General features: G+C 40.5%; 2 protein-coding genes across 3 annotated transcripts; one reads left to right on the top strand and one right to left on the bottom strand.

Annotated features, from left to right (window-relative positions):
- Window positions 1-862: 862 nt before the first annotated feature.
- Window positions 863-7662, bottom strand: LOC134649294 (E3 ubiquitin-protein ligase rififylin). Its single transcript, XM_063504020.1, has 7 exons — window positions 7228-7662; window positions 5757-5951; window positions 5285-5371; window positions 4593-4751; window positions 2707-2994; window positions 1826-2008; window positions 863-1077 (listed from the first exon to the last, which is right to left on the bottom strand). Exons 1-7 carry the CDS (start codon window positions 7487-7489, stop codon window positions 902-904), a joined length of 1350 nt encoding a protein of 449 aa, XP_063360090.1. The 5' UTR covers window positions 7490-7662; the 3' UTR covers window positions 863-901.
- Window positions 7663-7877: 215 nt separating this feature from the next.
- On the top strand, window positions 7878-23051 carry LOC134649064 (elongator complex protein 2). 2 transcript variants are annotated; one of them, XM_063503778.1, is made up of 12 exons: window positions 7878-8108; window positions 13936-14227; window positions 14660-14863; window positions 16345-16560; window positions 17386-17606; window positions 17728-17872; window positions 18230-18421; window positions 19091-19195; window positions 19755-19920; window positions 21675-21939; window positions 22377-22585; window positions 22896-23051. In XM_063503778.1, the coding sequence occupies exons 1-12, from the start codon at window positions 7959-7961 to the stop codon at window positions 23011-23013; spliced, it is 2283 nt and encodes a 760-aa protein (XP_063359848.1). In that variant the 5' UTR covers window positions 7878-7958; the 3' UTR covers window positions 23014-23051. The 2 variants fall into 2 exon arrangements, with proteins under 2 accessions (XP_063359848.1, XP_063359849.1); XM_063503779.1 differs by lacking the exons at window positions 19755-19920; window positions 22896-23051 and having other exon boundaries at window positions 22377-22578.
- The last annotated feature ends 292 nt before the right edge of the window (window positions 23052-23343 follow it).

The following is a 23343-nucleotide window of genomic DNA, read 5'->3' as shown; positions in this document are numbered from 1 at the left end:
AATTCTGGCGCATGGCCGTGTGGTAATAAGTACTATAATCGCATGTTAAACATTCTGTCAATTGAAGCCTTGAGTTGATGAATGATAATCAAAATTAAATTCTAAACTTGAAACCTCAGGGTCGTGTTTTGGCTGGCAAATGTAGCTGGGACTCACGGAGTTACGAAACATTCGAAGACAAGGTTGTGAATTGAAGTTTGATAAGATTAACTTAAGATGAAAAATTAAATAAATCAACCCTGATCTATTGTATAATCCTGTTTCACTATTTAAATCCAAAGCTACTATGCTTTTCAACATATAGATAATGGCAAGACTTTGTTCTTAGGGACGGAAAGGAATAATTCTAGAATTATAACGTAAAAAGATGATGTTCTGAAAATCTGAATACATGTCAGGTTCAATCATTTTTGAGACGAAACAATATATGAGTACAAACGAAGTTATAAGCTGTCATTTCTATTTATTACACAGCTTTAGTTTTTTTTTAAACCTCAAAAATCTATTTTGACAGTGTAAGTATTCATATTTTAGGTAGGCGCGGATTGCATAAAATCTTCCCGATAAGCTAGAAAATGACTACTGATTGTTTATTGATGTTCAGGCATATAAGTATTATTATAGTGAGTGAAGCTTAGAATGAGAATATCAGGTCGTGACGTTTAGCAGCGATGACAAGATTATGTCGTTCTGGATGTGACATTCCGGTAGTGACTTAATGGATAATAGATGTCTAATTCCGTACGGCGACCAGAACGTGCGTTCCGGATGTGACGTGGCGGACGTCTCATTCCGGAACTGACGTATTGGAAATGATATACCCGATAAAACGTCCCGATTGTGTGTCGAGTAAGTGTCATACCGGACGTGACGTTCAGGACGTGTCGCTCTGCAGTCACATTCAGGAGCGGAAGAAGCGCACGGCGCGCACGACGTACTGCCGGCAGATGGGGCACTCGGCGAGCTGCTTGGCGCAGCGCGTGCACGCGGCGATGTGCCCGCACTCCAGCAACACGCACTCTAGTGGGGCCGCCATGCAGATCTTGCAGCACTCTTCTAGTGGGAGCGCTTCTAGTTCTAACAACAAACAATTAGCACATTAATAAGGGCGATTTAGCTTAGCCCATACGCATACACAATTACCGCGGCGGCGCATCGTGTGTTAGATCGCATCTGCCTAAAACGGCAACCCAGGGCAACCAACTTACAACCGCAAATGCGTATGCCCCTTACCTAAGGGCTTCAAAGGTCACGGAACGCACACACTAGTGTGACCGCTATACATTTATTTTAACCGATTTATGGCGGTCAACTTCAACATCCAGCCACAGGATAAGTGCGTTTCTAACTTATGGCACTATCCCTTTCGGTTGTCAAAATTGAAGTCATTATCTTATCTGTGGTCTTGCACTCAAAGCGACAAGTTGTGTCAACCCTAATAATTGGTCGGAGCCATGCTGAGCCGAACGGAGCCGAGTTTGCCCGAGCTCAGGAGTGTCGACTGGCCCAGCGTGCACGCTCGAAGTGTGCATCTCATTTTCATGGCCAACCCGTTAGACTGTCTAGGGCCGACAGACCGTTTGTCTTCAAATGTTATTAACTGTCAAGTTATCTTATTATTATTGGGGTGTTTTGGGCCTTTGAAATGCCACTTCGACCAAGTAGTGATCTATTGTGACGGCCCTTTAAATTTCACTACTAATGCCCGTTGAATCCAGGAATTTCCAGATTCTTTGGACCGTAATGCTTTGTACCTCATAGGGTTGTAATACGTGTCGCCCTAGGTAGGTACTTCTTTGTGACATTAGTGGTCAGGTTATCTTACCGTCTTTATATTTGGCATGGTCCTGCCATAGCCGCTGTGCACGTACTAGCAGTTCTTGTCGCTCGACGCAGCCGCGGAACTCGACGCGGTTCCGTACTAACAGTTCTTTGAGTTGACGGACGGTTAGGGCGTCCAGCGATGATAGGTCTTTCAGGTCGTCGAGCGTTATTGCCTGAGATCCGCCTGGAAAAAATGTTTAATGTGGAAATAAGTGAAATATGTAGATGTGTAAAAAAAATACTCAGATTAACAGGCCAGCGAAATAGTTGGATTGGAATTTTTGTACACAACTTTGGATTTCTTCGCAGGTGTAGGTTTTCTCATCAAAATAATATCGGGTATGTTCTAATTTATTGGACATCGTTGGTATCGATTAGTTACTCGCCGTTTACTCCTCTTTATAATGAAAGAAGATGGTCAGAAATACATGTTTATGATATTATCCAAGAAAATTTTGATTGTAGTGTCTAGATGAGCGTTCGAAAATGTGTATACAAAAAATAAAAATATAGAAAATTGCATTTAAAAAAATCCCTTTCATATATTATGGCGTTAATATCTTAACACACATTTAGTTAGTCTAGTAACACACAGATGTATAATATCTAATACACATCTGATCTGCCCTAGTAGCACGGTAGAATTTTTATCGTTTATCACCATGCCTGTCACGTTCTAACGAGTAGGTAAGTGCGAAAGTGACGGGCATAGTGATAGTCGATAAAAATGGATCCGTGCTGAGCCCGCTGTGCGTAATCCTTATGGCAGTTATGGCTATACCTAAGTCTTCTTTTACCTTTGTGTCCGTTTTAGCTCGTCTTATAGCGACATCAGCGATGCATTATCGGGATTAAAGGACCAAACTATTTTCTCTGATTTACCTGTGTTAGAGTCAGATTCATTCCCATCTTGCTTCGGTGGTATCAAGTGTGTCGGAGTGTGCGGTGTCGAGTTATCTCTTCTCGGTGGAGACGGGGCTCTCCTCGGTGGTGATACCCGTTGTGGAGAAGGTGGTCTCTGCGTCCGTTGTACCGGCTCGTCCTGCAGCGACGCGCTGTCGGCGTCGCGCGAGCCGGCGGACGGGGAGCGCAGTTCTAGAGACGAGGCGGCTCGGAGAGGCGTGCCGGGGCCCGAGAAGGCGCCCGGGGATGCGAGAAGCACTTCCGAATCTGAGATAACATATACGGCGTTATTCATAAACGTTCTAACACTTTAAACTCTCGCGTTTTGTACACATATTTAATTACACAAACGGGTCTAACGCGATATAATTTCATTGTTTTTACCTTTAATTCCGACGTTTCAGCCGAGTTGCACCAGCTGTGGTCACGGAAAGACTGACGTCTCGACAAATGTCAACGGAGATATTAATAAAACGGCACCAAACTACCCGAAATTAGTTAATAAAAATGTTCGGGGTAGACAAAGAAATTGCAGCTACCTAGCTAGCTTATTTTTATTAACTAATTTCGGGTAATTTGGTGCTGTTTTATTAATATTTCCGTTGATATTTGTTGAGACGTCAGTCTTTCCGTGACCACAGCTGGTGCAACTCAGCTGAAACGTCGGAATTAAAGGTAAAAACAATGAAATTATATCGCGTTAGACCCGTTTGTGTAATTAAAAACGTCTTCTAAGTTAATCAGCTTATCTGTTTGTCCCTCTCTATGGCATAACGATCAATTTAGTCAACCGATTAAGTTAGCAGCCGTTTATGAATAACGCCAATATTTTCTAATGTTTATGTTTTCCCGAACAAATTATAGACTAGATTTTCCTAACCGATCTTCAAGTGTGACAACAGTGGCCAATTTTAATAAAGCTACAAGTTACAATTTACAAGCGGAAGTCTCTTTCTAACACATAGGGTTCCACACACACTTCCGCTATAGATAATGAAACCCCGGGACATAAAATAATGTTATCAAGCCAACATATTAACATCGCAACACATCTGCTGTATACAATGTGTTCCAGACGCTGCGCCGACTCAACGGTGGTACTGGCATGGATACACTTTGCTGTGTTGCTAGGAGCCTATAGAAATGCCTATGCACCGTATGAGAACCTGAAGCATAGACTAGGAATCCTCTAGACTGAGTTTAGAGCAATTATTTCATGAAACCAATGCTGCCAAAAATACGGGGGTGTGGGGGGACGAGGTGAGCGAATCCCGTGCCGTGATTGGTCCGTTCAAAGACACGGACCAATCACGGCACGGGATTGACTCGAAGATGGAGTAAAACTACCGTATAAGTGGCAGAGGGGGTAACGTTACTATGCTCAGTCTAGAGGATGTCTTGTTTGTGACCTGAAGTCGTCGTCTTCTCCCTCGCGTTGTCCCGGCATTTTGCCACGGCTCATGGGAGCCTGGGGTCCCCTTGACAACTAATCTCAAGAATTGAAGAAGGCACTAGTGTTTACGAAAGCGACTGCCATCTGACCTTCCGACCCGGAGGAGAAACTAGGCCTTATTGGGATTAGTCCGGTTTCGTCACGATGTTTTCCTTCACGGAAAAGCAACTGGTAAATATCAAAATAATCAAATGATATTTCGTACCTACATAAGTTCCGAAAAATTCATTGGTACGAGCCGGGGTTTGAACCCGCGACCTTCGGATTGAAAGTGTGAGTCATCTATCTTCAACCACGAGGCAGTCTGCCGTGTCCACATGAGCGGACTCTGCCGCCACCCCAGGAGTAGTTGCCGATGGTACTGGTACAATGGACTCCTACATACAAACGGCCAGTTATGTTAGTTTCTTACCATTGGGTAGAGGATCGGCGGGTCGCCGGACAAACTCCCAGCCCGAGTCATCTAAGTCTTCAACCTCCAAGCAGTCTGCCGTGTCCACATGGGCGGACTCTGCCGCGGCCCCGGGAGTAGTTGCCGATGGTACTGGTACCGAGATGCGCTCCTGACCGCCTGCGTTCATATACAACACAATAAGCAACATATACTCGAATAATGGATGATGGTGGATAAAACATTCAATGAATAATAAACATCTTATCTATACTTTGAAATCATCTTTACGTAGGCAACAGGCATATCCTTATTGATACAGTTATCAAATCTCATTACATGATTATGCAGTTTATTTTTAGACTATAATACAACATACTCGTATATATGTACCTAGTATCGACATAGTCAGTTAATAATATTTTAATTTTCATATTTCCGTAATAAATATAATGTAAATATTATAGCAACTGGGTTTTCCCGGAAATTTTTAGTCTAATAAACAATGGGGATAAAATACCGAAAAATAAAAAAATCCTTAACTGTTTAGGATTAAACAAGATGTTTAGTCAATACTTTACTTGTTTTGTTGATTTGGCATATCTATAGACTTTTCTATACAATCATGAACTCATGAACTAGTTGCCACTAAGACCACATCCCACTCTGTTGATAATATAATGTAATCTTAGTCAATAGCAAAAGTCACTGACCTGGTGTGGGAGTGAAGCGCTCGCGTCGCGGCGCCTGTGCGGGCGTAGGGTTCTGCGCGTGTTGGTGCGCCGTGTTGTAGCACCCGCCTGCAACAATTATATTTATTAAATTATAAATCTGACTCTGTAACAAGACGCAAATTTCGTTAGTATCAACTCGAAAAGTGGTTAAGGCGATGTGGGCTGAGGAAGGCAGCCACTCAAACACATTAATAAAAATTGTCGTCGCATCCCGAGTGAAACTTACTTTCTAGATGTGATGTTAATTTACTTTCTTGATTCAATTTAATAATTTATTTTGGCAAATTAATATATTTTTGCAGTTTAAATAGTTGCGTTGTACAGCCAGAAGACTATTCCACACTGCTGTTCTTCTGCATGAGTGTGCGTGAGCATAGTAGACATAAGAATAATTAACACACACAACATACACAACACATAAGAGTAATTTTAGAGTCTGTTCTCATTTTACCTCCATTGGTGTTAGGCTGTGGCCTCTGTTGCTGTGGTCTGGGTGGTGGTCGCAAGTCGAAGGTGGTGTTGATGAAGTTGTTGATGTTGCTGGTGATGCCCTTGAGGGAGGGGAAGGGCTCCGCGCGGGGCGCCCGCCGTCTGTACGCCGTGCTGTTCACGTGCGACACGCAGAGTGATACTAATTCTTCCTTTTCTGAAATAAAAATAGCTGATCAGGGGGTGTAACCCGTATTTACAGTTGGAATATGAATATGGAATGTTTCTTCTGACCCCTGGGGCCCATTTCTCAAAACCTTGTAACATGTAAACAAGAGGATGTCAATTTTAGACAGCTTTTGATAGAGGCCCCTAGAGTTGACTATGACATCCAATCAGCAGGAAATATATTCAGCTGAGTAATGTTTAGGTCTGAAACATTGGTTGTGTTGTGTGGTAAGGACCAACTTTTTGTGTTGTTATTCTGGGTCCAAGTGAGAATAGTGGCAGTTTGTTAGAAGAAATGTAGTATCATGTTCCCATTGTCCCATCAAGAAAATAGCTTATACCACACAATTGTATGTTTGGTAAATACCATAATTCCGGCATTTAAGAGTTTATTTCTATCTATCTATCTATTAAGCCCTTTTGTTCTGAGCTTAGAGACATCTAGCTCTTTCCATTGGGGTCTGTCATGGGCCACTCTTCTTTTCAGGCCTGCTGTGAGATTGAGTTCATCCTCCCATCTTGTTCGAGGTTCCCTCTGGCAGTTTATTTACCCATTGACAACTAACCTAAACAATGACTGACACTAAAAAGTTGATTCACCCATGTAATGCCCATGACACACTTGCATATTGTATTAGTGCAAATATGTAGCTGCATCACTTTGGTTTTCAAGATTACACATGCAACATGAATATTTAGGCAATTACAGGTGCAATTAGTCTAAATTCACTACCAACTGATTTATATTCTGTAGTACAATTTTTCGACTGTTCTTACTGCATAGGAAATAATAAAAATTTGTTATTTCTATTTGACTATGATGATTCCGCTTTCATTTCATATTTTATACTTTATAACTTTACTAATTTACTTTCATACTTTATTAATTTGGACAGCAAATGTATAAGTACAGAGGTTGGTTTCCTATAAATGAGAAATTAGTCAGAAGGTTGGTATTCTTATGAATAATTATATCCTTATCAGCTCTCACAAAGTATACAGAATATAAAAATGACATTGTACTTAGGAGACATTGTATCTTATTCTAATGAGTAATGATTAAGCATACAGCCAAAATATTTATAGAAGTAGCATTTATAGATCTCTTATTGTTTGTTATTCTTAGAATTATGCATTAGGCGCAAGGGGTTTACCCAACATGTCAAACGCATGATGTAAACATGACGTCGAACGGCGCATCTTTAGCGAATTTTCTAGAAGACTTACCCGGAAGCTGCCGCCCCAAGTCATATCAGGGTACTCACCGACGCAACCGCGGGTGGACACGTTCTGGCGCTGCAAGAAGCACTGCAGGTCCCGGACCTTGAGATGAGCTATGGCTGGTCGCGCCAGCGGGCGCGTCGAGAGAGCCCGGCAAGGAGCGCACATGGCGCCGCCGCCGCGCCGCAGGCAGCCCGCGCAGTAGTACCGCTCGCACTCCGAACATGCCCGCTTGCGACGGAACACGCTGAACTGCACCGCACAACTCTCGCACGGCATTTTACTACCGCGTCCTCGCACTATCATTTGACATGCTCAATAGCTCGCGCTCCACTGCCGATAGGTTTCTAATTATCACAGTTTCATGACCAGAGTTTTTGATAAGCTATTTACGGTTTTCCTGAAGATTAGAACGGGCATTTGATAATTTTATAAAAAAAATAAACATTCACACAACATCTGCCATCATGGAAGGTTGCGTTTCGTTACACGAATATTATTTATAATATAATTTATAGGCGTCGCTTTGTTGAGTTTGTTGACCTGTCGACTCTCTTGATGCGTGTACAGGAGCGCAATTTATGAAATGAATGCGTTCAGAAAAATTTTGAACAATTACAATTGGAACTTTGGTTGACAGCCGTGTAGTAGACCCTTAAATTAAATGACAACTTGGTGACAACCATATGACAATTTTGACAAATTAACCTATAAAAGTATGCAATCAAAAACCAATTCGTGTTTTTATTTAAAAATAAATAATTAATGATTTCAAATGCACTTAAAATCAACTGAAAACATGGAACTAACTATACAGGAGATCTATACATCGGTAGCATGTAACCGTACACCCGAAATAGCAGACTGGAATAATGAAGGCATCATCTGTTATGGAGCAACAAACGCTGTTGTTATTTATAATACGGTAATATGACTATTGTAATCTGCTATAAGTAATAATGTGCATTCTCTAAATTTAACCTACATTCGCTTTTCTTTAAAAGTATGCCATTTAATAATGCGCTACATATCGCAACACATCTGTTTTTTTTTTTTTTTCTCTGTTTTGGCTTTTGTTAGGTTAGCCAATGTCAAGTTGTGAAGGTATTAAAAGTTAGGGAAACAAGGAATTAGGAAATATGGATAAGACGAAAATTTGGAAAGGAAAGGATTGGATTTACTGTAATATATATAATTATATTATATGTATACTATATTTTTATATCATTCTTTTCTAAAAATACTGATATGATTTTATAAATATCATACGAGTTACTAAATAACAAGCAAATTATGGATGTAGGAAATGGTATGCGTAATGATTCAAGGCTGGAAAGAAAATCAGACCGATCATAAAGAGAGCATGCAAAGAAAATATGGTTCATGTCCCCATATTCACCACAAGGACAATCAGGATCCGCTTTTTTGTTTATTGTGTGTAAATGCGCCGGGGAACAAACATGTCCCAGGCGCATTCTACACAAAATAGAAGTTACAGTTTTCGAAAAAAATATTTTGCTAAACCAGGGTTTCCTTGGAATTGACGGCTGAATATGCCTATAATGTTCACCTTTTGAGGTTTCCTTATTCCAAATCCCATTCCAATTTTCATACAAATAAACTTTTGACAAATTTATTAAGTCATGACAATAATTATGGTATGGTACAATATCTCCCACGTGAATAGCCTCATTTGCCAATTGGTCAGCTCTTTCATTGCCAGGAATACCCACATGGCTTGGTACCCAAGCCAGCATGACAGCACAACTCTTCTGTGAACATTTATATAAAAGATTCCTAATATTAAAAACAACTGGAGACTGTTTATGAGACTTAAATGGGAACCTCATTATGGCTTCTAAAGCACTGCGAGAGTCTGAAAAAATTATGGTTTTAGGTATCTTCAGCATAAGTATATATTCTATAGCCTTAAGTAAACCATAACATTCACCAGTGTAGACGGAAGTTTCAGGTGGCAATTTGATAAGTTGTAATCCTTTGTATTGTGAATGGAAAATTCCAACACCAACGCAACTCCTATCGCCATGTTTGGAGGCATCTGTGTACAAACAGTGCCAATTAGCCCATTCACTATTAAGAAGGTTAATAAATTCCATTTTTGGATTAATATCATTTTTAGATAACCTTATGTTCAATCTAATATCTGGATTTGTAATTAGACTGTTGTAGTCATGTTGATATAAAGGAAGAGTCGCGCTTCTGTAAGTGGGTGCTTCTAAATTTTGATATTTTTTATAGCTCTTAACAAGACAAGGAGAATCCTTATGGGCCCAATAATTACCGGTTCCTACCAGTTCTGCTAATTGCTTTACTTTTGAAATCAGTGGATGAGAATCCAGTTGCAGAGTACGAAAAAAGAATTTATCACAGAGAAACTGTCTTCTAAACGCAAGGGGTGGATCACAGCATTCTACTTGTAAGCAACTTATTGGACTCGATTTCATTGCACCTGTAACCAACCTTAAAGCTTTAGTCTGAATAGAATCAATTTTTTTAATCGCTTTAACATTTCCAGGGTGTAGAAGGAAAGTGCCATAATCTAAAACACTTCTAATCAAAGCGTTATATAGCAATCTCATAGTAAAAGGGTGAGCCCCCCACCAGACTCCTGTCAGGCATCTTAAAATGTTCAGATTCCGTTCACATCTTAATGCAATATTTTCAAAATGAGGAAGTCCAGTAAGTTTACGGTCCAATATAACTCCCAAAAATTTTACATTATCTTTAATTACCAATGGAGTACCATTATAATTTATGTTAATAGGAGGAATATTTTGCTTTCGAGAAAAAACTACAACTGAACTTTTAGAGGGCGAAAGATCTAAACCATTATTATTTAACCAATTATTTAAGGCACCCAAAGATGATGATAATACATTACTAATGTTTTCTAAAGATCGCCCAGAAACATATAGGAGCAAATCATCGGCATATTGAAGAACATTTACTTGCCCTTCAACAGAAAGTTCCAAATCATAAGTATAAATGTTGTATAGTAAAGGACTCAAAACAGATCCTTGTGGCAGGCCCTTCCAAACTGTTCTTTTAATTACTTCATTTCCAGACTGGTCTAATGGATACTTTATATACCTTTCATGCAACATATTTATTATAAAATTAATCAAAAAGTTAGGAACATCTAGTTGAATTAATTTATTTTTTAAGATTGAAATGTTGACGTTGTCGTACGCAGCATTTATATCTAGAAAGGCAGCAACTAAAAAGTCATTTCTAGAGAAACTTATTCTGATATCTGTGGTAAAAATGCTTAAACTGTCAAGAGTACATTTACCTTTCCTAAAACCAAATTGATTACAAGATAAAAGTTTATTATGTTCTATAAACCATTCCAATCGAATTTTTACTAAGTGTTCAGCAACTTTAGCTAATACAGTTGATAAAGCTATTGGTCTATACGATGTGGGATCTGAATTGGGCTTATTCGACTTCTGAATTAAAATCAATGTTTGAGTCTTCCACTCTTTAGGAACACAGCCTGTTATCATAACATTGTTAATCAAATTAAGGAAGTAACAAAGACTGTTATCGTCAAGTTTTGACAAGAAAGAGTAAGGAATCCCGTCTTCACCGGGTGCAGAATCTTTAGTTGACGAAAGTACACCTTTCAATTCAAAAAGTGAAAAAGGAGAATTTAAAACATCTTCAACCTTATTATTAGATAACATGAGTGGCCTTAGAATCATAGGATGCTCTGGGACATAAGGTGGACCCAAACGATCCATGACTTGTTCTGCTAAAAGTGGTGATATTTTACATTGTGTGTCTTTAAATGCCGATCTAAACCTTCTAATGTTTTGCCAAACTATAGATGGTGCAACATTAGGACTTAACGATTTACAAAACCTATGCCACCCTTCAAACTTTTTTGTTCTAAGTAATTCTTTAGTGGATTTAGCAACTTCTAAGTAGTTATCAAAGTTATTATCAGTCATTTCATGGCAATACCTTTTCTCTGCCTCCTTTCTTTGTTTAACTGCAAGAGTGCAATCTGAATCCCACCAAGGTGGGGATGGAATGAATTCTGGACCACTACTTTTCAAAGGAAAGGTTTCATTAGCAGCCTCAACCAAAGCTGTGGCAAATGCTTGTGAACTGTCTAATATATTCAAATGGCTTATTTCTGGCAAATTATTAATTTTTTGTTCTACAGCCTCTCTATACTGATGCCATTTATCATCAATCAGCCTGTGTTTTATACGGGGATGTCTGACATGCTTTTGAGGTTTCTTAAAAAAAGGAAAGGTAATAAGAATAGGATAATGGTCGCTACCATACGTGGAAACTGCGGTCGACCAATATAGAGATGAAGCAAGATCAGGAGTACAAATGGACAGATCTATTGCACTTGGATTTCGAGCGAGCCTAGTTGGAGATCCAGTGTTCAATATGCATAAATTACGTGAGCTAATTAGTTCCAACAATTTTTTCCCATAGTATAAAGTTTGAGCAGAGCCCCAGAACTCATGGTGAGCATTAAAATCCCCTAAGCATACAAACGGTTTAGGTAAGAACTTAAAAAGTTGTTCAATTTCTTTTAAAATATTATTATTAGGTGTTTTATAATATAATGACACGAAACAAATGCTATTTACAACCACTGCTATAACAGATAATTCATCACTATGTACAGGTAGAGTGATAGAATAGAGTGTTAATGAGTTTTTGACAAGTATGGCCACTCCACCATACCCATCAGGTCTGTCTTCTCTCAGACAGACATATCCTGGTATTTTAAACACTGAATCCTTTCTCAACCATGTCTCTTGAAGACAGATTAGAAAGGGATCATGTTTATTAATTACATGTATTAAATCTTGTTTTCTATTGATTAGACTGCGAACGTTCCACTGAACCACTAAGGGTCTCTGATCCATTATTGTTGTTTCTGAGTTGGTATAAAGCATTAATAACTGCTGCAACGTTGGACGGTGATACTGTGTTAGATTGGGACATTAAATTCATAAGAGCTTTTACTATGGCATCAATACTAAGCGTTTCTTCTTTGTTATTACTATTAAAAACAGGTTTTTCCCTATGAATAACTGGTTGTTTTACTATTTCAGAATGAGCATTCCTATCATACCCTTTGCCTAACTTTACAGGAGCCCTGGGTTTAAGAAAAACAGTTTTTTTATAAGATTGGTTATTGAACACTGGTATTATATCCTGGTTACTCTGTGAATCATGCTGTGCTTGTGAGGAAGATGACAATGGTGTTGCAAGCAAGGCCTCAGCATATGAGACCCTAGACACAGGCGGGTGAATTTTGGAAGCTTCCATGTAAGAGATGCAACTTTTGCTCATAGTTTCTTTAATAGCTCTTTGTCTGTTAAATTCTAAACATTTTTTACTTGTGGCTTGATGTGAACCTTTACACAAACAACACTGATAGTCATCCTCCTCTACATCACAAGAATCACCAGAGTGACCTTGTCCACACTTGAAACACCTTGGATTTGAACGGCACTGATTTTTAACATGCCCATAGCGGCAACAAAGGAAACATTGAACGGTAGGATATATATATAGTTCTACTGGCAAAGCCATGTAGCACATGTACACCCGGGTTGGTAATACTTGCCCATCAAAAGTAAGTATAACGGTACCAGTATTCACAAATTGAGTATTGTTATTGACAACAATTTTCCTTTTTATTCTTCTTATTTTTATAATTGGCCCACAGCCAATTGGCAGGTTAATAGAAGTCTGAACTTCATCATCAGTCAAGTCAAGTGGAACACCTTTAATCACTCCCATGCGTGTGACATTGAATGTTGGGATGAAAGCATTGTACTTATTTATTCCTAAGCTATCATTACTTAAAAAATTGTTAGCATCAGTGAATGTAGCAAATGCAATGCTTACTCTATTTCTGCCTATTCTCTTTAGACTGCCATTGACAACACCTTGAATGTTATTTTGTCGCATAAAACGACCAAAAGTTATGGGATGGAGAGTTGTGCCATCACTGCTGGCTTCTTTTTGAACATGTACAACAAAAGGTGCAATGTCAGACTGTTGGTAGCGGTCACGACCAACAGGCACATGAGTAGGTGGAGAGTTATTAAGAGTATTTGTATTTTCAGAGGACAAGTTTGCAATGGGATTCGCTTTTTTTATTGGCTGTTGATAAATGGTATCATCCTCTTTTAATTTTGCTTCAGCAACGCAAACACAATCTGTATTTTTATTCTTGTTTGATCCAGATTTGCGTTTTCTTTTATTACAATTTGTACACATTTTTGAAAGAATTTTTCTTTTTAAAGTTACGTCCGAGGTATTTGATACTGACGCATCAGTATCCATCGATGATTCCATCGCAGAAATTAAAATATCTATTGATGTTTTCGACCCTGAGGGAATCGTTCCCCCAGGGTCAGGGGGCTGGCTATCCCCGTCCCCCATAAAAAACTACATATAATTAGCACTTACCTCTATATGTACACCAAACTACTAAATAATATTAAAAACTAAGTCAAAATCTACAAATATATACACTAAATACAGACTCCAATCCTTTAAAAATACAATTTCAAAACTTTAGTTACGAAAACCGCGTCCGCCGCGCCCGAAGTTTCCCGCCCTTTTTTTCCAACACATCTGTTTATTGAGATGAGATTGTGACATTTTTATGTTTTTTTTTTAAGTTATTTGTAATGAACGATTTTTTTTATTTCGCCAAGAGTTTGACGTTACATTTTTTTTTTCAGAATCTTAAAGGCACCACCCCAATAAAAGTACTTAGTCACCACAAGTCCAAAGTGAACTCCGTGAAATGGCTCCACAAACCAGATGGCTCTTGCACAGAGCTATTATCATGCTCTGCAGATAGAACCGCAGCCATTTGGACCAATGTGGATGGGGATTGGAAAGTGACGAGTGTGTTGTCAGGGCATACTGATGGGGTGGGCTGCGTGAATGGGCTGTATACTAAAGATGATGATTTGTTGGTGTTTACTGGGTCTATTGATTCTACTATTAGAGTTTGGGAGAGGAAAGATGGTGAGTTAATCATTTTTAGAATGTTTTTTTTTGTATACCTGCATGCCTCTCTCCTACACCTATGATGGCCAATGGGTCTTGTAATTAACTTAAATTAAAATTAAATAATTATTTATTTCAGAAAAAGGTTTCCATAATATATTAGTAACTTATTGTTATAACTCATAACCTATGTAATATATACTACAACTTATGTTTGCATATTCAATAAATTAAAAAATAAATATTTAAACTATTAAAAAAAGAAAGGAACAATGTGCTTAATAGCACAGTGAGATAAATTAATTACTAAGCATTTCACTAGACTTTAAAATTGTTACTAAGAATTGTTAATATTTTGTGAAGACTCTTCATGTATAATTTCCACTCATCTCTGCCTCTAGCAATCTCCTGCCAATTGCTTCACTACTAATGTCTCATTTGTTTCCAAAGGTACAACTAACCACAAGCAAACAATCTCGCTCAACTCTGGCCTGTGCCTCACCTTGCAACCGCACCTACTCGGAGGCCAGCCTGTGTTGTTCTGTGCACTAGATGACCACAAGATACATCTGTTCGCTGGAGAGCAGCTCCATAGAGTGCACACTCTAGTAGGGCATGAGGACTGGGTGCGAGGACTGGATGTTATGGACATAGGTAAATGTGTTTTTACGTCCTAATTGTGATATTTCTGACCTTTAGTTAAGTACGTTTTTTATTTTATTTTCAGGACTGTTTTTCAACCTACTAGTTCTCAATTCTAAATCTATTTTGTCCTTGACTAATTCATTGATGAAATAGATAACAAATGTCTCCTAAGGCCATTATCATTGCTAGGATATGTAGCCTAGCCAAGCCACACAAGTACACACACACACACACACACATAATAATTAAGTATATAATTAAGGGAGCGTTCAAGTATTACGTAACGCAATTTTTGGACATTTTTGACCACCCCCTCCCCCCCATGTAACGCGCCGTAACGTTTTTCTGTACCCCCCCTCTCCCTAGTAAAACGTTACGTAACCACCAAGTGACCATTTTTAGGGTTCCGTAGCCAAATGGCAAAAAACGGAACCCTTATAGATTCGTCATGTCTGTCTGTCTGTCTGTCCGTCTGTCCGTCCGTATGTCACAGCCACTTTTTTCCGAAACTATAAGAACTATACTGTTGAAACTTGGTAAGTAGATGTATTCTGTGAACCGCATTAAGATTTTCACACAAAAATAGAATAAAAAAATTTTTTGGGGGTTCCCCATACTTAGAACTGAAACTCAAAAAAAAATTTTTCATCAAACCCATACGTGTGGGGTATCTATGGATAGGTCTTCAAAAATGATATTGAGGTTTCTAATATCATTTTTTTCTAAACTGAATAGTTTGCGCGAGAGACACTTCCAAAGTGGTAAAATGTGTCCCCCCCCCCCTGTAACTTCTAAAATAAGAGAATGATAAAACTAAAAAAATATATGATGTACATTACCATGCAAACTTCCACCGAAAATTGGTTTGAAGTTGAACAAGATCTAGTAAGTATGTAGTTTTTTTTTTAATACGTCATAAATCCCCTAAATACGGAACCCTTCATGGGCGAGTCCGACTCGCACTTGGCCGCTTTTTTTACCTAAAGGCCACAATTATGTGGCGTAAAGTACCGGAAAGTCGCTAAAATACCTTTGTTATTGTTTTAATCGCGTTAATATTATTAAAAACAATGTTACGTAACGCGTAGTTCAAAGCCCCCCTCCCGCCCCTGTAACGCATCGTAACGTTTTACAAGACCCCCCCCCCCCTCCCCCCAAATTCGTTACGTAATACTTGAACGCTCCCTAATAGTATAATACAAAATAAATTGTAAATTAGATATGGAAGAGCGGTGCCTCCCAGCACAGGTTATTTTGTGAATAACTTACAGGGACACCAACCCTTGTTAAAAATATGTAATGGTTTTTAATGAAATAAAGAATTTTGTATTTTTGTTTTTGTATTTTGTATCATAGTAGCACGGAGCACGGGATCAGATAGCTGCACTCAGTGCCTCATTGAAAATATCTAACCTAACCTGTACTACCGCGCCAGTTTCTGTGACTCAATCTACATTTTACTAAAAGAAAAACATGTCTTAAACTTACAGATTCCAACACCATACTGTTAGCATCCGCCTCTCAAGACACATACATCCGTCTATGGCGTATTCAGCTTCACGTGGAACAAACTACAGTCGGCATAAAGGTGGAACAGAAGGTGTTCCAGGCTTGTGGGATAGAGTGGGCGGTGAAGCTTGAAGCAGTGCTGGCTGGACATGAGGGGTGGGTGTATGGGGTCCAATGGCATCCCAGCGTCACTACAGGTATGTGGAACAACCCACAGCATAAAGGTGGAACAGGCGTTCCAGGTTTGTGGGACAGAGTGGGCGGTGAAGCTTGAAGCGGTGCTGGCTGGACATGAGGGGTGGGTGTATGGGGTCCAATGGTATCCCAGCGTCAATACAGGTATGTGAGACAACCCATAGCATAAAGGTGGAACAGGTGTTCCATGCTTGAGGGAGTTGTGGGACAGAGTGGGCGGTGAAGCTTGAAGCAGTGCTGGCAGTGATGAGGGGTGGGTGTATTGGTTCAATGCATCCGAGTGTCTTACCGGTAGGTACGTAGACGTGGAACAACCCACAGTTCCTGGCGTGTGGGACACGAAGTGAACACAGAAGGAAAAATTTACCACTTCGTGCAAGATTTTAATTCGCAAATATCCCGGTTCAATCGCACTTAATAACTACTGTGTTGATGAAGCTCGATCCTGGTGAATTTTTCCATCAGTTTCTTTTCAGAAACGTATATCACCATCTAATGTAAGATTATTTCGCTTATTAACCCTTTTTAACGCTTTATGTCATAAACACAAACATCACTCAAACGCAAAGATCCCGGGCGCAAGCGAGCTAATGTAAACCCTACTCGTAAGTGTGAAGGTTACTTTGACAGCGTCCGCTATATAACACCTGTTGGTCCTTGGCGCGGTGGGCACGACTAGTAACGACCTAGTGTTGGCGTTCAAAAGGTTAATGTCCCAGAAATCATATTGAGGAGAAGTCACCGGTAACATTACGGTATCCTGTATCCTGTAAAACTTACAAGTGTGTGATCTGCACACAAAAAATTAATATTAATATTTGTTGCAGACGGCACCACTACCCCAGTCCACCGCCTCCTTTCATCGTCCCTGGACAAAACCCTGATCGTCTGGGCCCCGGACGATACAGGCGCGTGGGTGGAGCGCGTCCGAGTAGGCGAGGTGGGGGGGAATGGACTAGGATTCTACGGTAGCCGGTTCGGACCCGGCGGTGGCTCCTTCTTGGGACACGGCTACAATGGATCATTCCATATCTGGGAACTTAATAAGGTTAGTAAACTTAAAACATTATAAAGTCCTACCGCAATCACGAGCAAACACCAGCAGGTGAAGTTTTGAATTAGAATCATTTGATTTGACATAGCTGAGCCCTTATTATAACCATTTCTAGGAGACCCGTCAATGGGAGCCTCGTGTCGTGTGCGGGGGACATTTTGGACGAGTTGAGGACATAGCCTGGGCGCCAGCGAAGTACCTCATCAGCGTCTCCGCTGACCAGACCACGAGGCTGCACGCGCCGTGGACGCGGCCCGATGGTATGACGAAACAAAGTGTCTTATGCACTTGACCTAACGTTAAGGTTACTTTCCTATTTGAATGAATGATGCTTTATTCGAAACACACATACACATACACAACAACACTAAAATAGGCTTAAATCTAGGTAAATTAGTAGGTAAGTAACAGTGCTGCGAGTGGTTCCAGAAAAGGATAACACTCAGCATGTGTCGCAGCACATGAGTACGACGCTGATTTTCAGTGTACCCATTTAAACTTAAAACAAACACAAAACAACACAGACTTATTTCTAACTACTATAAATAGCTGAGCGGAGCAATATATGGCTACTATAGAACCAATGTATCATTGATTTGTCCCACTTTGTTGTCTAGGCTTAGTGGAGTGGCATGAACTAGCACGACCACAAGTCCACGGCTACGACCTAGCCGCTATAGCTCCGATATCATCCCGCACCATCGCGTCGGCGGCCGAAGAGAAAGTCATCCGCGTGTTCGACGCGCCCTCCAACTTCGCGCACAACTACCTAACCATCGTTGGCGAGCCTCTAGGAGGGGAGGACGCTGGTAAGTAACGTGGTGCGTGGTGTGCGGTGGTGGTTAATAACGAATTAAATTTGAAAATATAACCAGTCAAGTGGAGGTTATAATATTATTTTGAAATGTTATGGTACTTATGGTTATGTTATGGCGTATAAAGACACGATCACCTACCTAAGTTCCCCTGACGTCGTCCGTGGTACATGTATGTCAGTGTAGCATTGAATGGAGAGAATTAAAAACTATGGGTATTACTTACACTTTACACATATACCTAATTGATTACACGAAAAAGTATATCCTCCTGCCGGGCTAGCACATGATTGGCGCGACAGTATTTCGCGGCGAGATAGACCACCGGTCCCTCTTTTATTAACATAGTTTGAAAAAGACGGGTAAAAGATATTGTCGCACCAATCATGTGCTAGGGGTGCTGAGCTTACCTATTTTAAATCATTTTCCAAAGGAACAGAGTAACATTTGTTTTGTTCCGTTAAATTTTCAAACAAAACAAAATCAACTCTGTTTCTTACACTATAGATTCAAATTTCGCTGTCAAATTTTATGAGGATATAAAAAAGGAAATATACTAGAATCAAGCGTAAAATGGATCAATATGGCTAATGGGTAACATAGACGGAAGAGTGAGTCCTAACATTATGGACCTTACGCCAACTAAACAGAGTATATATTCAGGTGCGGAGGGTGCCTCGGTGCCGTCTCTGGGCTTGTCCAACAAGGCGGTGTTCGCGGGAGACGCGGCCGACGACGATGGATACTTCGTGCCTGTCAATCTAACAGGTATGTTGTCGGCTTAGACAATTTAGTCATAGATTAAATCCTTTGTCAATTTATTCCTTTGTGTAACTTTTGCTTATTTAAGGCAACATTTTTGTTGATTGAAACCCTAAAATTGGTGCGCTCTTTAATGTAAAATAGATGTGAATTTGAAATGTAGCACCATGCTTGGTAGTAAATTAAAAGACCAATTAGAAACCTCCTTCAATCTAACTTTTGCCTGTATCAAGACACTGATTTAAACTTTCACCATTTTTACACATTTTAAATTACCAAAACGCGACTTATACGCGTATAATTAAGCCTTTACCTTCCATGGGTTATTTTAGTACTTTTTCAATTAGGAAGAGTGTGAATTGGATAATGTATGATATTTTAACACTTTCAGTGCCGAAACCCCTACTATCGGATATTTTATAATTTCGTTCCCAGGCCGGACGACCCGATAGTCGGGATCGTGGTACTACACCTTTATATGAAGTCATTTTTGTGGCCTGGCGCGGATGTCTTGTTTGGCTGGGTGGCAATGAATGTGTTAAAATAAACGTTGTTGTTGTTGCAGAGCCTCCTACAGAAGAAACTCTAATGCAGAACACGCTATGGCCGGAGCGGCACAAGCTGTACGGGCACGGGTGCGAGGTGTCCGCGCTGGCCGCCGCTCCCGACGCCACGCTGCTGGCCTCCGCCTGCAAGGCTAATGTGGCCGAACACGCCGCCGTCACACTCTGGTAACATATTATTTAATATACAGGGTGTAATCTCCAAGGCAGACCAAAAAAGCGATGGCTCGATGTCGTGAAAGCAGATATGAGCGTGAACGGGCTCACACGAGACGACGCCCAGGATCGCGCAAAGTGGAGGAAAGCAAGTAGGAAAGCGGACCCTGGCAAAGGCCGGGATAACGCTAGGTAGAAGAAGAAGAAGATACAGGTTGTAATCTAAAACGTGATACAAGATAATCAAACCTGAATCTTTTCATGATTTTGAACAACTTTTACTATGTGGTCAATTTTGTAATATTAAAAAAAAATTGAGCCGTTCCATAGAAATGGTCAAGGGGAGGTAGACAAAAATGTATGGCGAAGATTTTTTTTATTGTTAATTTACAAAGTTGACCCCATAGTAAAAGTTGTTCAAAATCATGAAAAGATTCAGGTTTGATTATCTTGTATCACGTTTTAGATTACACCCTGTAGTTTGTAGGAATGGAATGAGACGCCTATTGGAAACCAGTGATTTATTGGTTGTAACTTATAATAGAACAAAATCAAGTCATACATGTGAAGTACCTAGCTACAAAACATATGAGCGGAAAGTGGTACGCTGGGGCGTTCTCACTCCTTGCTCGATCCCTCAGGAGATGTCCACTGCATAGACTAAAGGTCAACCGAGGATGAAGCTTAGGGCGGTACGTAGCGACGTTCACAACCCGTGCTCATTTGTTGGTTCACCTTGAGGATAGCAGAGGCCGTCTCCCAAGCTAGACCGCTAGCTAACGAATGATTATCGTCGTCTGCTTCTTTCATACCTCCCGAAGGGAGGTATGAGATGCCTTCCCATCCCTTATGGGGATTTTTGGCGGTGCGGCCGCGCCGCGCCTTTTATACAGTGCCGCGTGCCGCTCGGAGATCTTCGCGCGCGCTCGGCTCGGTCGGTCCGCTGAGCGCAACAAATAGTAGTGTGCGAGCGAGAAAGTATTCGGATCCGCGCGCCTCGCGAGTACTAATGTTATTCTGTCTCGCTACAAGTTTAAAACTAAACTATTTTGGCTCAGCGATCCAAAGTAATCTTGGCCTCCGAAACGAGAGCGTGCAATTTCCTGCCAGTTACCGACGCGAAGCTGAAGCAGATCCGCCGTCACACTGCCTTCCTAGCGATTCCTGGGCCGACCACCGGACGGCCACCGTCGGTCGTCCCATGAACGCCTTCTTGACAGCCCGATCCCATCAGAGTATCTCATTCTGAGTAGGTGACCGAACCACCGAAGTCTGTGGGCTTTCGTTTCGCCGACGATTTTGGGTTCGGCCACTAACTCCTCGATCTCGGCATTTTTCCGGATCCTCCAGGTGCCATCATCTCTCTGGATAGGTCCCAGGATCTTGCGAAAAAAACACTTATAGATAACATTATTAAATTGTACAACGGGACTTAATCGCGTATCTAAGTTTTAAGATTTACCTCCGACGTTTCGGGGACGACGTACCCGCACTTGGTCTTGTTTAGCGGATAAACAAGACCAAGTGCGGGTAGTTCGAAAAACTCGCGCGGTTAGAAGATGCTAATGTCAACTTAAGCCAGTCTTCTCCGAGACCACGGGGACAACGCCGTCCTCGAAACGTCGGAGGTAAATCTTAAAACTTAGATACGCGATTAAGTCCCGTTGTACAATTTAATAATGTGTAAAAATCGTGAAAGTTTAAATCAGACTTGAGACCGATAAGCTTTTGTTCCAGATTTGTCTAATTTTAATACTTCTCCACAGGGAAACTCAAAACTGGCAGCAGATCCAAACCCTGGTCTCCCACCAGCTCACCGTCACCCAACTATCCTTCAGCCCCGACTCCCGGCACCTTCTCTCCGTCTCCCGCGACCGACGCTGGACCTTATACAGCAGGCAACAGGGCTCAAACTCGTTTGAGCAGGTGGCCTGTACAGATAAAACGAACGGCGTGCATACGAGGATCATTTGGTGCTGCGCGTGGACGGACGATTCTAACATGTTTGGAACTGGCTCTAGGGAAGGCAAGGTTAGTGGTATTTGTATAGTCTGTGGTTTAATGCTCCTGCGATCGACGCTGGACTTTATACAGCAGGCAATAGGGCTCAGACTCGTTTGAGCAGGCTGCCTCGACCACTGTTACTTATACTTCGTTTTTTTTAGGATTAGAAATTTGGTAAACAATCTTGACCTGTCTTTTAATTGAAAAACACTTTAAAAATCAATAACTATTACTTATGAAAGCAGAAGACTATAAAAGATCGTATTAGATTCATAATTGTTACATATTTACCGTAACTTATTTTTAAAATGTGTTTTTCAATGAAAAGACACGTCAAGATTGTTTACCAAATTTCTAATCCTAAAAAAACGAAGTATAGGTGTACGTTGAAGACGTTTAGTAACCAACTTGAATCACCAAACGTCAATACATTTTGTTTCTTGATGTTTATTTTTAATTTCCAGGTTTGTCTATGGACTGAATCCGCCCCCACCAACACCTCCCTTGGCTCCTACGCTCTAGTCAGCACCCTGGAGCTCCCAAAGGATTCCGTGACGGCCTTAGCTTTTGCACCAACAGTAAACAACCTCGCGGCGGTCGGGCTGGACTCGGGCGTCATAAAGTTCTACACGTTCGGCAAGGAGTGGACGTTGCTGAAGGAACTAGATCACAGGTTGGTTCACTGTAGACTATGGTACAGTCAACTTTTGACAACCAGAATTACTGCATAATATTCGGGGACGTACAGAAACATTTACTTCAGTTGTCGAATAATAATCACTACATAGTATAAAACAAAGTCGCTTCCCGCTGTCTGTCTGTCCCTATGTATGCTTAGATCTTTAAAACTACACAACGGATTTTGATGCGGTTTTTTTAAAATAGATAGTGATTCAAGAGGAAGGTTTATCTATAATTTGTTAACCCGTGCGCAGCCGGGGCGGGTCGCTAGTAACAAATAAAGAGTTTGTATATTTTTTCAGTGCGGCTCATCACTTGACCGTCCGAAGGCTGGCGTTCAAGCGAGATGAAAACGCACTTCTACTGGCTAGCGGTGGCGCGGACCATGTGGTCAGGGTCTATGGACTCTCTGTATCATAATAAAAAATATATTTAACGAGAATTCAATGTTTATATTTAATATTCAATCTTACCAAAAAGCAACGATTAAAAAGCGTGCCCGCTCTATAACCGAATAGATTTACTGAATTAGTTGAAGAAAAAATAAGAAATTACTACCATAGACACAAAAGTTTGGCAGATTTGTATGTAAACACAATCCTGTTATTTTTTATTATAGTGAGACACACGTTATGGTCGGTCATTTTAATTCTTATCCCCGTGGATATTAGTACATTCGACACAAACGTACTATGTGTTTTTCCCATCGCTAAAAGATAAAATTGCGACCTTCATATTCATGCAGTTAAA

This window comes from Cydia amplana, chromosome 6 (genome assembly GCF_948474715.1).
Source record: "Cydia amplana chromosome 6, ilCydAmpl1.1, whole genome shotgun sequence".
Lineage (NCBI taxonomy): Eukaryota > Metazoa > Arthropoda > Insecta > Lepidoptera > Tortricidae > Cydia > Cydia amplana.
The sequence above is the reverse complement of the archived record's forward strand: the minus strand, read 5'-3'. Positions and strand labels throughout refer to the sequence as shown.

Bases quoted from the DNA above. Each gene is read 5' to 3' on its own strand.
- LOC134649294 (XM_063504020.1), bottom strand. From the start codon at position 7,489: ATGATAGTGCGAGGACGCGGTAGTAAAATGCCGTGCGAGAGTTGTGCG. The intron at 5,372-5,756 runs GTAAAATGAGAA...TAATTGTTGCAG, and splicing joins ACAGCCTAACACCAATGGAG to GCGGGTGCTACAACACGGCG. The intron at 4,752-5,284 runs GTCAGTGACTTT...ATATGAACGCAG, and splicing joins GCGCTTCACTCCCACACCAG to GCGGTCAGGAGCGCATCTCG.
- LOC134649064 (XM_063503778.1), top strand. From the start codon at position 7,959: ATGCACTTAAAATCAACTGAAAACATGGAACTAACTATACAGGAGATC. The intron at 14,228-14,659 runs GTGAGTTAATCA...TTGTTTCCAAAG, and splicing joins AGTTTGGGAGAGGAAAGATG to GTACAACTAACCACAAGCAA. The intron at 16,561-17,385 runs GTATGTGGAACA...TATTTGTTGCAG, and splicing joins GCATCCCAGCGTCACTACAG to ACGGCACCACTACCCCAGTC.